At 68.9% G+C, this 12,659-nt stretch overlaps 3 protein-coding genes across 3 annotated transcripts; 2 read left to right on the top strand and 1 right to left on the bottom strand.

Moving 5' to 3' along the window:
• Positions 1-231: 231 nt before the first annotated feature.
• On the top strand, positions 232-3,447 carry CALR (calreticulin). The gene is made up of 9 exons (XM_032094591.1): positions 232-403; positions 1,244-1,345; positions 1,433-1,636; positions 1,716-1,810; positions 1,896-2,105; positions 2,411-2,524; positions 2,603-2,746; positions 2,821-2,913; positions 3,000-3,447. Exons 1-9 carry the CDS (start codon positions 307-309, stop codon positions 3,183-3,185), a joined length of 1,245 nt encoding a protein of 414 aa, XP_031950482.1. The 5' UTR covers positions 232-306; the 3' UTR covers positions 3,186-3,447.
• Positions 3,448-3,733: 286 nt separating this feature from the next.
• Positions 3,734-9,867, top strand: RAD23A (RAD23 homolog A, nucleotide excision repair protein). The gene is made up of 9 exons (XM_032094608.1): positions 3,734-3,914; positions 4,652-4,813; positions 5,241-5,416; positions 5,840-5,895; positions 6,383-6,510; positions 6,902-6,971; positions 7,226-7,356; positions 7,826-7,981; positions 9,386-9,867. Exons 1-9 carry the CDS (start codon positions 3,792-3,794, stop codon positions 9,497-9,499), a joined length of 1,116 nt encoding a protein of 371 aa, XP_031950499.1. The 5' UTR covers positions 3,734-3,791; the 3' UTR covers positions 9,500-9,867.
• On the bottom strand, positions 9,845-10,910 carry GADD45GIP1 (GADD45G interacting protein 1). The gene is given in 3 exon segments (XM_032094646.1): positions 9,845-10,019; positions 10,022-10,371; positions 10,515-10,910. Coding segments are annotated over 3 exon segments (816 nt in total). The 5' UTR covers positions 10,850-10,910; the 3' UTR covers positions 9,845-9,888.
• Between the last annotated feature and the right edge of the window lie 1,749 nt (positions 10,911-12,659).

The raw sequence follows: 12,659 nt of genomic DNA, 5'->3' as shown, positions 1-12,659 counted from the left end.
GCGGGGGGCGGGGGGGGCGTCTCCCTCCGAACGCGTGGTCGCTCCTCATTGGCCGCCGCGCTCAGCCAATGGGAAGCAGCCATCTGGGACGCCAACGTTCGGGGGCGCCGTCGCCGCCGGCCGGCGGGCGGGCGGCCAATGGCAGCGGGCCGCGCGCGGGCTCGGGCCAATGGCAGGGCGGCGGAGGCGGGGCGAGGGGAGGCGGGAGGATAAAAGGCGGTGGCACCTCCCCCCCCCTCCGCAGTGCCGGGCGGCGCCGGGCCGGGACGGACGAAGCGAGCGTGCCCTGACCCCCCACCCCCCGCCATGAGCCCTGTCAGCGTCCTCGCCCCCGTCCTGTTCGGAGCCCTCCTGGCGGCCGCCGGCCCCACCCAGTTCTTCCGCGAGGAGTTCGGGGATGGAGGTGAGGGAGGGGCCGGGGCGGGGGTCCCTGAGGGCGGGGCCTTGGGGGGGCTCCTGAGGTTAAGGGGTTGGGGGGGGCGGTGCCTGAGGAGGCTGGGGGGAGTCTGAGGGGAGGGAGGAGGATGGGAGAATCCTCCTGTGTTTTGTGAGGGGAGAGAATGGAGGGATCAGCCCGTCTTTTCTGACGGCAGAATGGGGAGATCGTTGTGTGATCTGTGAGGGGAGAGAATGGGAGGGCCCCCCTGTGATCTCTGAGGGGACAAAGGGGGACTTACCTGTGTTCTCTGAGGGGAGAGAATTGAGGGACCCCACTGTGTTCTGTGAGGGGAGAATGGACTGCTCCTCTTGTGTTCTTTAAAGGAAGAATGGGGGGAATTCCCTGTGTTCTGTGAGGGGAGGATGGGGAGGGATCCTCCTGTGATCTCTGAGGGAAGAAGGAGGGGATCCTCCTGTGTTCTGTGAGGGCGGAGAATGGGGGAGACCCTCTGTACTCTGTGAGGAGAAGGAGGACGCAGGAGCCACTCCTCAGGTGTGAGGAGTGAGTGGGAGTCGGGACAGGGAGGATGAGGGTGCCCTGGGCCAGGAAGGGTGGGGGTCACTGGAGGGACAGGGAAGTGGGGCTCAGGATCAGCCCTCGAGCAGAGCAGGTGAACAAGAGGGGAAGGAGCAGGAAAAGGACGGTGAGGGGCACAGCACCTGCATGGAGAAGGTTCCTGGGGGACTTGGCTTTCCCCTGGAAGCCCAAATCCTTCAGTCCCCCACCCAAGCCCTGAGCTCTTGGGGGGCAGGAGGAGTTTGGGGGTCTGGAAGTGTCGGGGGTGCTGACACTCCCCTCCCACAGACGCCTGGACCCGCCGGTGGGTGGAATCCAAGCACAAACCCGACTACGGCCGCTTCGTTCTCACTGCCGGGAAGTTCTACGGCGACGCTGAGAAGGACAAAGGTGAGTCGGGGCAGAGGGGTCGTGGCAGGTGAGGAGGAGCCCCAGGGGGGGGTTTGCCCCCTCCTCACCACGCCCCACATCCCGCAGGGATCCAGACGAGCCAGGACGCCCGGTTCTACGCCCTGTCCTCCCGCTTCGAGCCCTTCAGCAACCGCGACAAGACGCTGGTGGTGCAGTTCACGGTGAAGCACGAGCAGAACATCGACTGTGGCGGCGGCTACGTGAAGCTCTTCCCGGCCAGCCTGAGCCAGGAGGACATGCACGGCGACTCCGAGTACAACATCATGTTTGGTGGGTGTCCCCCCATCCTCCCCAGCCCCCTCAGGGTGGTCTCAACCCCATCCCTGACCCCCCTCATGTGCCCCCCCAGGCCCCGACATCTGCGGCCCCGGCACCAAGAAGGTCCACGTGATCTTTAACTACAAAGGGAAGAACGTGTTGATCAATAAAGACATTCGCTGCAAGGTGGGTGTGTGGGGGTTTTGGGGGTCCTGCTGTGTCCCCTTGGGTGGGGGTCTCCAGCCCTGCTGAGCCCCCCCTGTGCCCCCAGGATGACGAGTTCAGCCACCTGTACACGCTGGTGGTGCGGCCGGACAACACGTACGAGGTGAAGATCGACAACGCCCGCGTGGAGTCGGGGAGCCTGGAGGAGGATTGGGATTTCCTCCCCCCAAAAAAGATCAAAGACCCCGAGGCCAAGAAACCCGACGACTGGGACGAGCGGGCCAAGATCGATGACCCTGAGGACACCAAGCCTGAGGTGGGGAGGGGGGCTTTGGGGGTCAGGGTGGATTGTGGTAGTGCCCTGATGGGATTTAGGGGGCTGAGGGGGCTTTGGGGAGCTGTGGGAAGGCTTTGGGAGTAAGTTTGGGGTCTTGGGAAGCTTCACGGGGGGCTTGGAAAAAGCTCCTGTCAGGATTTGGGGGCAGCTCTGGAGAGAATGGGGGACTCTGAAAGTGACCAGGCAAGAATTGGGGAATTTGGGGGATTCAGAGGGGTCTGTGGCACCAAGCTGGGGGGGTCCTGGAGCCCCGTGACCCTTCCTGACCTCCTCCCTCCTTGCAGGACTGGGACAAACCCGAGCACATCCCAGACCCCGACGCCAAGAAACCGGAGGATTGGGATGAGGAGATGGACGGGGAGTGGGAGCCGCCCGTGATCCAGAACCCCGAGTACAAGGTGAGGCCTGGGGGCTGCAGGGGGGGCACAGGGGAAGGGGCTGTGCCCCCTCTGAACCCCCTTTTGTGCCCCCCCCAGGGCGAGTGGAGGCCGCAGCAGATCGACAACCCCGACTACAAGGGCAAGTGGGTGCACCCTGAGATCGACAACCCCGAGTACAGCCCGGACCCCCTGCTCTACTCCTACGACAGCTTCGGGGTCATCGGCCTCGACCTCTGGCAGGTGAGGGGGGAGGGTCTCGGGGGGGGATCCCTGGGACCTGCAGGACCCCCATAACCTCCCCCTCCCCCCCACAGGTGAAGTCAGGCACCATCTTTGACAATTTCCTGATCACGGATGATGAGAAGCTGGCGGAGGAGATCGGCAACGAGACCTGGGGGGCCACCAAGGTAAGGGAGGGGACGAGACCCCCCCGGTGAGACCCCTGGTGACCGCTCCGGTGACCGCTCCGGTGACCTCCCCACCCCCCCCGCAGGATGCAGAGAGGAAGATGAAGGAGCAGCAGGACGAGGAGCAGCGGAAGAAGCAGGAGGAGGAGGAGAAGCAGCAGAAAGAAGAGGAAGGGGACGATGAGGGCGATGGGGACGAGGAGGAGGAGGATGAGGAGGAGCCCGAGGCCGAGCCCGAGGAGGCGGAGGCGGCCCCGCGGGACGAGCTCTGAGGGCCCCGCGGCGGGACCGTTCTGTCTCTGTGAGACCTGGACTCTTTTCTATGGGAGCCGCGACCGCGCCGGCACCGAACCGGCACGGCCGGGACCGAACCGGCACCGGGCGCCCCGCGGGGCGAGGACTCAGGACCAGCGCCGGGGGTGGGGAGGGTGCGGTGTGTGTGTGTTGGGGGGGTGGGGGAGCACCGGCGGTGTCGCACGGGACTGTACGGGGGTGTCGCGATCCGGTTTCTATTAAATTAACGATTGTCCCGGCGCCGCCGCCGCTCCTTTCTCCTCTTTATTCCTCGTCCCTCGCCCGCGCCATGTTGCGCCCGCCGCCATTTTGTGCCGCCGCCGCGTGTCACGTGACCGCGGCCGGCCCGCGCGCGGGTTTCCCGCGTCACGTGACCCCAGCGAGCCGCCGTATCTTCTCCTTTTTTCCAGCGTCACGTGACGAGGGAGCGCCCTCCCCCGCGCGCGCGCCGTTCCTGTGTCACGTGACGAGAGCGGAGCTGCGGGAGGGGAGGCGGGAGCGAGGCGCGCGCGGGCGCCGTGACGCACTTCCGGCGCCGCGGCGGAAGCGGCGGGGCCGCCTAAGATGGCGGCGGCGTGAGTTGCATGTTGTGGGGCCGCCGGGAGGAGCCGCCGCCGCCCCGTCCCCGTCCCGCCATGGCGGTGACCGTGACGCTGAAGACGCTGCAGCAGCAAACCTTCAAGATCCGCATGGAGCCGCACGAGACGGTGAGGCCGCGGCGGAGCCCCCGCGGGGGGCGCGGGCGGGGCCGGGCTGAGGATGGGCCTGGACCTCGCCCCCCCCACCCCCTCACCCCGTGCCTGCCTAAGGGAGGGGGGGTCTGGACCCTCGCGGGGCTCCCCAGGGCCGGGATGGAGCTGGGTGAGGAGGGGGCGGGGTCGCCGTGTCCCCCTGACCCCCAGTTTGAGGGGAGGGCAACCGAGGGGCGTCACCTGAGGGGGCTCCGTGTGCCCCCGGGCCCGGTTTGGGGGGAGGGGGATGAAGCCGTAGATGTCACCGGGGCTCAGCCCCCCTTTTTTTGGGGGCTTTCCGCTGTTTTTTCAGGTAAACCAAAGAGATTTTCGTGTCCCCCATAGGTGGGGGGGAAGCGAGTGGCGTCACTCGGGGGGCTCCGCATCCCCCCACCCCTCATTTTGGGGGGGGACTCTCTCAGCGGAGCTCCGGGTGCTTCTGTGAGGGGGCAAAACCGAGGGGCGTCATTGAGGGGGGGGGGATCCCCATTATTGTTCCCTGTGAGGTCCCCCCGGACCCCTCCCGCCTTTGGCAGCAGCTCAGGCCCCTGCGAGGGTCTGGGGGATGACTTGGGGGGGTTATTTAGGAAAATCTTTCAGCAGCATTTGGGGTTTGTCCCTCCCTTCGCTCCAGCTGAACTCCCCTACTTTGGGGGGAGCCCCTGGGGTCGCGGGGGGGGTTTTGGGGTGGTCTGAGCCCATCCCGGCCGCAGGTGCGGGCACTGAAGGAGAAGATTGAGGCCGAGAAGGGCAGCGATGCCTTTCCCGTGGCGGGCCAGAAGCTTATCTACGCCGGGAAGATCCTGAGCGACGACGTCCCGATCCGGGAGTACCGGATTGACGAGAAGAACTTCGTGGTGGTCATGGTGACCAAGGTGAAACCCCCGGACGGGGATTTTGGGGCTCTCCAGAGATCTCGAGGGAGCCCCCAGGGGTCTCCAGGAGAGTTTGGGGGGGGTCTCCTGAGGATCTGAATGGTTTTGGGATCATTTAGGGGAACCTCGAAGGGTGCTTGGGAGGGATTTTGGGGTCCCCAGGGAGAGCTGGAGGCTTTGAGGGACTGGGGGTGGATTTAGGGTGGGTGTGGGGGAGGCTGGGAAGGGTCTGGGGGTGATTTCGAGGGTCTCAAGAATTTCGGGGTGGCTCTGAGGGGTCTTTGGGAGGGTGTTTGGGGGTCCTCGGAGAGTCCCACGGCACTGGGGGGGGGGGGAAATTGGGGGTCTCGAGTGGTTTTGGGGCTCCCCCAGAGTGGGGGTGGGGGTCCCAGAGGATCCCCAACCCCCCCTGCCGCCCCCTCCCCAGGCCAAGTCGGCGTTGGGCTCGGCGGCCCCCGAGGCCGGAGCCCCCTCGGAGCCCCCCGCAGCCCCCCCGGGGCCCCCCCCGGCTGCCGACGCTGCCCCTCCCCCTCCGGCCGCCCCCAGCGAGGAGCCCCCGGCCCAGGACCCCCCCGCCCTCGCCCTGGCTGAGCCCGCGGCTGGGTAAGGGCGGGGTCAGGGAGCTGTTTGGGGGGTGGTCTCACCCCATTTGGGGGTCACAGGAGGGGGTTGGGGGGGATTGAGGGGTGGGGGGGTCATTTCATCTGGTTTTGGGGAGCAGGGCAGTTTTTTGGGGGGGGGGAATGGGGGGGTCTGGGCTTGAATTAGGGGGTGGGGGGAAAACATGGGGAGGGGGTCTTTGCTTCAGATTTCAGGGGGGACCAGAGAGTTCTGGGACGGGGTCACAGGGGGTTTGGGGAGGTCACAGGGGGTTTGGGGGGGTCACAGGGGGTCCTGGGGGGGTCGCAGGAGGTCCTGGGGGGGTCACAGGGATTTTGGGGAGGTCACAGGGAGTCCTGGGGGGGTCACAGGGGCTTTTGGGGTTGCTGGGGCTCCCCTTGGATTGTCTCTCCCGTGGATCCGCAGCTCCGTTCCCCCCCCGGGCAGCTCCGGGCGCTCGGCCGACGCCGCCTCCACCCTCGGTGCGTCCCTGGGGGGGTCTTGGGAGGGGGCTTGGGGGTTCCCAGGGGTGGAGATGGGGTTGAGGTTTGGGGGACTCACTGTGGTGCAAAAGGGGGGGTGTTTGGGGTCTCCTACTTGCTGAAGTGGGGGAAAAGGAGGGTCTTGGGGCTGGGTGGTCTTTGGGGGTCCCTTCCCAGCCGTGGTAGTGAGTGGAAATGGATCTCTGGAGTTGGGGGGGTCCTGGGGGTGCCATCTCAGCCCTGGCAGTGACTGGAAATGGATCCCTGGAGTTGGGGGGGGTCCTGGGGATGCCTTCCCAGCCCTGGCAGTGACTGGAAATGGATTCCTCGAGCTGAGGGGGGTCCTGGGGGTGCCATCCCAGCACGGACACGGGGACACAGCGACTGTAAATGGGAGGGGGAGGCGGTTTCAGGGTTGGGGGAGGGGGTGTCTCGGGGCCGGGGGATGCTGGGGGTCCCTCGCAGCTGACGGGGAGGGGTCCCGCAGTGACGGGCTCGGAGTACGAGACGATGCTGTCCGAGATCGTGTCCATGGGCTACGAGCGGGAGCGCGTGGTGGCCGCGCTGAGGGCCAGCTACAACAACCCCCACCGCGCCGTGGAGTACCTGCTGACGGTGAGGGGGGGGCTCAGGGGGCAAGGAGGGTCCTGGGGAGGGGCTCAGGGGGGGTTCTGGGGGTGTTTGGGGTGGGCGGTCAGCGGGGAGCCCCAACTGCATTAATCCCTCTTGCAGTATCAGGTATCTGCTTAATGTGGGGGGGGGTCCTGGGGGTCCTCAGGGGGAAGAGGGGTCTGGGCTGGGGGCTCTGGGAGGGTCCTGGGTGGGTTTGAGGGGGGATTTGGGATGGAGGAGTTTGGAGAGGAGCAGCAGTTCCGTGGTGTTGAGCGGGGAGAGGGGTCTGGGGGGGTCCTGGGGTGGGTTTGAGGCGGGATTTGGGATGGAGGAGTTTGGAGAAGGGTCTGGGGGGGTCCTGGGGGTGCCCCTGACCCCCCTGGCCCCCCCCCAGGGCATCCCCGGCAGCCCCGAGCGCCCGCCCGTGCAGGAGTCTCGTCCCCCGGAGCAGCCCCCGCCCGAAGGTCAGTGGGCGTGGTGGGGTGGGGCACAACGGCCACACCCTGCGAGGCTCCGCCCCTTTGTGGGTGGGGCCGAACACTCTGGAACTGCCTTGATCATTGTTGGGGGCATGATCTGGGGTAAGCCACGCCCATTTGCGGGTGTGGCCTGTGAGGGTGGAGCAAGTCCAAGCTATGGCTTGGGGGGGTGATGGGTGTGGCTTAACCACACCCATTTGTGGACGTGGCCTCACGGTTTGGCCACGCCCCTCCCTCAGGTGAGAACCCGCTGGAATTCCTGCGGGAGCAGCCGCAGTTCCAGAACATGCGGCAGGTGATCCAGCAGAACCCCGCGCTGCTCCCGGCGCTGCTGCAGCAGCTGGGCCAGGAGAACCCCCAGCTGCTCCAGGTACCCCCCTGAGCCCACCTGGGACCCCCTGAGCCCACTTGGGACCCCTTGACCCCACCCTGACACCCCCCGAGCCCACCTGGGACCCCCTGAGCCAACCCTGACACCCCCTGAGCCCACCTGGGACCCCCTGACCCCACCCCGACACCCTGTGACACCCCTGAGCCCACCCTGACACCCCCTGAACCCACCCTGACACCCCCTGAACCCACTTGGGACCCCTTGACCCCACCCTGACACCCCCCGAGCCCACCTGGGACCCCCTGAGCCAACCCTGACACCCCCCTGAGCCCACCCGGGACCCCCTGAGCCCACCCGGGACCCCCTGGCCCCACCCCGTGACACCCCCCGAGCCCACCCTGACACCTCCTGACCCCACCCCGACACCCCCTGAGCCCACCCCGACACCCCCTGAACCCACCCGGGACCCCCGCCCGGGCTGATTCCCCCCCGCTTCCCCCCTGCCCAGCAAATCAGCCAGCACCAGGAGCAGTTCATTCAGATGCTGAACGAGCCGCTGGGCGAGCTGGGCGAGCTGGAGGGGGAGGTGGGAGCCATCGGGGACGAGTCCCCCCAGATGAACTACATCCAGGTGACCCCGCAGGAGAAAGAAGCCATAGAGAGGGTGAGCGGGGCGGGACGGGCTCTCAGCAGGGTTCTGAGCCACCCTGAGGGGAAAATGCAGCTTTTTGCACCCAAAATTAACGTGGGCGGGCAGGGTGAGCAGCAGGGCCCAGAGCAAGCGCGGGTGGGGGGCTGGTATTGGGGTTCAGAGCTAATTCTGGTGGGAAATGATGTTTGTAGGGCTCAGAGTAATGGGAAATAAGGGTTTTAGGGCGTGGAATAATGGGGCCACGGCTAACAGGGCTGGGAGGGGGCGTTATTAGGGTGCAGGGTTAGCAGCGATGGGAAATGATGTTTTGAGGGAACGGGGAATGGGAAATACGGCTTTTAGGGCTCAGAATAAGGGGGTCAGGAGGTGCCATCAGTGGGGCCTGGGGTTAATGGGGTCAGGAGATGCCACTATGGGGGTGCAGGGTTATGGGGTCAGGGTTATGGGGGTCAGGAGATGCCACTATGGGGCCCAGGGTTATGGGGTCAGGGTTATGGGGTCAGGGTTACCGGGGTCAGGAGGTGCCACTATGGGGGTGCAGGGTTAATGGGGTCAGGGTTACTGGGGTCAGGAGGTGCCGCTATGGGGCCCAGGGTTATGGGGTCAGGGTTATGGGGTCAGGGTTACCGGGGTCAGGAGGTGCCGCTATGGGGGTGCAGGGTTATGGGGTCAGGGTTACCGGGGTCAGGAGGTGCCGCTATGGGGGTGCAGGGTTATGGGGTCAGGGTTACTGGGGTCAGGAGGTGCCGCTATGGGGGTGCAGGGTTATGGGGTCAGGGTTATGGGGTCAGGGTTACCGGGGTCAGGAGGTGCTGCTATGTGGGCACAGGGGTATGGGGTCAGGGTTATGGGGTCAGGGTTACCGGGGTCAGGAGGTGCTGCTATGTGGGCACAGGGGTATGGGGTCAGGGTTAATGGGGTCAGGGTTACCGGGGTCAGGAGGTGCCGCTATGGGGGTGCAGGGTTATGGGGTCAGGGTTATGGGGTCAGGGTTACCGGGGTCAGGAGGTGCCGCTATGGGGCCCAGGGTTATGGGGTCGGGGTTATGGGGTCAGGGTTACCGGGGTCAGGAGGTGCCGCTATGGGGGTGCAGGGGTATGGGGTCAGGGTTACCGGGGTCAGGAGGTGCTGCTATGTGGGCACAGGGGTATGGGGTCAGGGTTATGGGGTCAGGGTTACCGGGGTCAGGAGGTGCCGCTATGGGGGTGCAGGGTTATGGGGTCAGGGTTACCGGGGTCAGGAGGTGCCGCTATGGGGGTGCAGGGTTATGGGGTCAGGGTTACCGGGGTCAGGAGGTGCTGCTATGTGGGCACAGGGGTATGGGGTCAGGGTTAATGGGGTCAGGGTTACCGGGGTCAGGAGGTGCCGCTATGGGGCCCAGGGTTCCGCGGCCCCGCTGTAACCCCCCGCACGCAGCTGAAGGCGCTGGGCTTTCCCGAGAGCCTGGTGATCCAGGCCTACTTCGCCTGCGAGAAGAACGAGAACCTGGCGGCCAATTTCCTGCTCAGCCAGAACTTCGATGACGACTGAGGGACCCCCGGCCCTCCCCCCCACCCTGGGGGGGGGGCTCCTTCTGCCTCCAGGGGGGTCCCCACGCTCTTGTGGGGGGGTAGGGATGCAATCCGGGCCCTCCGCCCCCCCCCCCCGTCGCCGGAGCCTCGGGGGGGATGGGGACCCCCCCCCAGCCCTGCCCCTCCCCATCCCGGGAGCAGGGGGAGCCTCCCCCTGCTCTGGGGGAGGGAGGGGGGTCTCAGCACCCGCTTTCTCCTGGCCCCCCCCTCCCCAAAAAACCGACCCCACCTCCCTGTCAGGCCCCGGGGAAGGGAGGGTGGGGGGGGCGGCGCCGCGGAACAACCAAAACTGGCGGCAAAGAGATTAAATGCAGAGTTTTAAACCCATTCTGGGGGTGTCGGGGATTCTCATTTCCTCGAGAGGAGGCTCAGGAGGAGGGTCCGGTGATTCTGGGGGGCTGCAGCAGTTTTGGGGGAGCTCGGAGGACAGCTCCAGTGATCTCCGGACAAAGCGGGGGTCAGGAGGTCGCCCCGGTGCTTTTGGGGGGGCTCTCGTTGCTCTCCGGGGGCGCCCCGGGGAGCGGCCGTGCGGCCGCAGCCACCTCCGCCTCCGCCAAGGCGCTCCGAGCCGCCTCCTCCCGCTCCTGCCGCCGCCGCCGCTTCTCCTCCCGCCGCTGCTGCCGCTCCAGGTCGTCCAGCAGCTCCTGGGCTCGGGCCGAGGCCCGGGCGGGGGTCCCGGGCCGCGGGAGGCCCCCCAGCCCCGCCTCGGCCAGGAGCCGCTGCCGCCGCGCCGCGTCCGCCCGCGCCCGCTCCCGAGCCGCCTCCCGGTCCCGGCGCCACGCGGCCACCCGGGCTGGCATCGCCGCCAGGCTGCGCGACACCAGCTCCTCCCTGGGGACACAGCCGGCGGGGGGGGACAATTGGGGACATCCCCACGTGAAGCCACCGCCGCCCCCCCCGGTTCTCCCGGTAACCCCAGTCGGTCCTCGCCAGACTCAACGGTCCCCCCCGCCCAGTGCTGCTCCCAGCCGCACCTCTCCTTCCTCCGCCGCGCCTCCTCCCGCTCCCGCTGATCCAGCACGGCCTCCACATCGCGGAGCGGCGGGTCCCACTCGCGCTCCTCCGCCTCCGCCTCCCGCAGCTGCTCCGGGCTCGGCCAGAGCCGCCACACCGCCACCCCCGACGCCTCCCCGAGCCGCCCGAAGCGCCGCGCGGCTGCACGCAGGTCCTCGGGGTCTCCCGGGGCCGGGCCTGGGCGGCGGCGCAGCGGAGCTGCCCGGTAGGGCCGCGCCGGCGGCGGGAGCGGCGGCGGGAGCCGGGAGCGGGCCGGGCCCAGCGCCAGCAGCGCCCGCCGCAAGGGCGCCGCCATCTTGGGCGCGCGCCTGAAGTGACGTCACGGGAGCGGCCGAAGGGGCGGGGTCTGAGTGGGGGCGGAGCTTAAAGGGGGCGTGGCCACGGTGATGGGCGGTGACGTGGGCGTGGTCACGGGGTTGGGGGCGGGGCCACGGCGGGGGCGCCCCGGCGCGGGGGGACCCGGGGGGCGTCAGGGGGGGCCGGGGGGTCCCGGGGCCTTTCGGGCCGAAAGCGGCCCCGGCTCATCCCGGAGGAGTTTGGGGGAGCCCGGGTAGACTCGGGGGGTCCCTCGGAGCAGCGTCCCGGGGGAACCGGGGGACACCGGGGGGGGCCCGCGAGCGGCGCTGGCTCAGCCCGGGGGTCCCCGGAGGATTTGGGGGACACCCGTGGGAGAATGTGGCTCCTCCGTGGGGCAGAAGCGACCCCCAGAAACGCACTGGGGGAGCCGGGGGGGGGGCACATTGCCAGCGACCCCTCGGCTCCTCCCCGTGGGGGGGGCTGGGCTGGGGGCGGACCCCCCTAAACCCCCCCCAAACCCCCCCAAACCTTTTCAGCCGCCGCCAAGCCCGGGGCCGCTGCCAAGCGCCGGGCGCCGTTAACCCCTCCGTGCCCGCCGCCCGTCCCCCGCGGCTCCCCTATCACCGGGATCCCCCCCCCGCTGCCCGGATCCTCTCCCGGGGGAGGGGGCGCGGGGGGCGAACGGGATAAACGCGGAGGGGGCTGCCGGGCGGCGGGGCCGCTCCTCGCGGGGCCCCTCGGGGGGGCCGCGGCACCCGGAACGCCGGGGCCCCCCCCCGCCCGCTCTGGCGGGAGCTGCCGGGGGCCGCGGAGGGGGGGGGAGCCCTAATGGCTTCCAGGCCTCGGCAGCCGCCGAAAATCTGCCGCGAAGCTGAGCCAAAACCCCCCGAAATCGCCCCAAAAGCTTCCCTGGGCCTCCCCGGGGGGGTGGTCCAATGGGCTGGGGCCCCCCCCCCGCAGCCCCCAGGCTCCCCCCCGCCAGCCGCGGGACTCGGGGGTCCAGATTTCCCCCTCCGCCGGTGAAACCGGGGCCCCTAAACCCGGCCAGCGGGAGGGGCCCCCTTTTGGGGCAGTTTCGCCTGATTTGCGGGATTCTGCAGTTCCCGCGTTTGTCCGGTCCCGCTGCCCGCAGCCACGAATTTCCCCGCGGGGGGGGCATCGCCCCACAGCCGGGTTTAGCCCAGGGTCCCCCCCCCGGGCCACCTCTGTCCCCTCCCGCTCGTCCCCGGGGCTGGCAGGTGACCCCCTGCAGTGTCGCTGCCCATCGCAAGGTGCCAAAAGCGCGTCGCGACATGTCGAGGCGCGGCTCCGCATGTCGTGGCGTGCGTCGCGACCCCCGTGGGCACCGCCGTGTCCCCCCCCCGCCGCCCCGCGCTCGGCTCCATCTGCAGCCGCAGCCGGTGACAGCGGCACATCTGGCGCGGGGGGTCCCCGAGCAGCTGGTGGGGACACGGGGGGGACACGGGGGGCTCGGCGGGCCCTGCGCGACACACGCACGCCGGCGACACGCGCGAGGACTCGGGTCCCCTCTGCCCACCTTGTCCCCGCTGTCCCCTCCCCGTACCGGGCGGGGCGGGGGCTTGGTCCGCCCGTGTCCCCCGTGTCCCCCGCAGGGTGACAGTGCCACCCCCCCGCCGTGGCACCAGCCCAGCGCGGCGAGGGACACAGCCGTGCCACCCACGGGGGACACGGGGGGCGCGGGGGGGGGGGGCTGGGACACGCTCGCGGGGTCGCCCGGTGGCCCAAACCGCGTCCCCTCGGGCCACCCCGCGGCGCCGGGGGCGGCGGAGGCTCCGGCAGCGAAGGGG

The sequence above is a fragment of the Corvus moneduloides genome, chromosome 32, assembly GCF_009650955.1.
Source record: "Corvus moneduloides isolate bCorMon1 chromosome 32, bCorMon1.pri, whole genome shotgun sequence".
Lineage (NCBI taxonomy): Eukaryota > Metazoa > Chordata > Aves > Passeriformes > Corvidae > Corvus > Corvus moneduloides.
The sequence above is the reverse complement of the archived record's forward strand: the minus strand, read 5'-3'. Positions and strand labels throughout refer to the sequence as shown.

Excerpts from the sequence above, each read along its gene's own strand:
- CALR (XM_032094591.1), top strand. The coding sequence starts at position 307 with ATGAGCCCTGTCAGCGTCCTCGCCCCCGTCCTGTTCGGAGCCCTCCTG. Across the intron at positions 404-1,243 it reads CGAGGAGTTCGGGGATGGAG|ACGCCTGGACCCGCCGGTGG; the intron begins GTGAGGGAGGGG and ends CCCCTCCCACAG. Across the intron at positions 1,811-1,895 it reads ATAAAGACATTCGCTGCAAG|GATGACGAGTTCAGCCACCT; the intron begins GTGGGTGTGTGG and ends CTGTGCCCCCAG.
- RAD23A (XM_032094608.1), top strand. The coding sequence starts at position 3,792 with ATGTTGTGGGGCCGCCGGGAGGAGCCGCCGCCGCCCCGTCCCCGTCCC. Across the intron at positions 3,915-4,651 it reads GCATGGAGCCGCACGAGACG|GTGCGGGCACTGAAGGAGAA; the intron begins GTGAGGCCGCGG and ends TCCCGGCCGCAG. Across the intron at positions 7,357-7,825 it reads AGAACCCCCAGCTGCTCCAG|CAAATCAGCCAGCACCAGGA; the intron begins GTACCCCCCTGA and ends CCCCCTGCCCAG.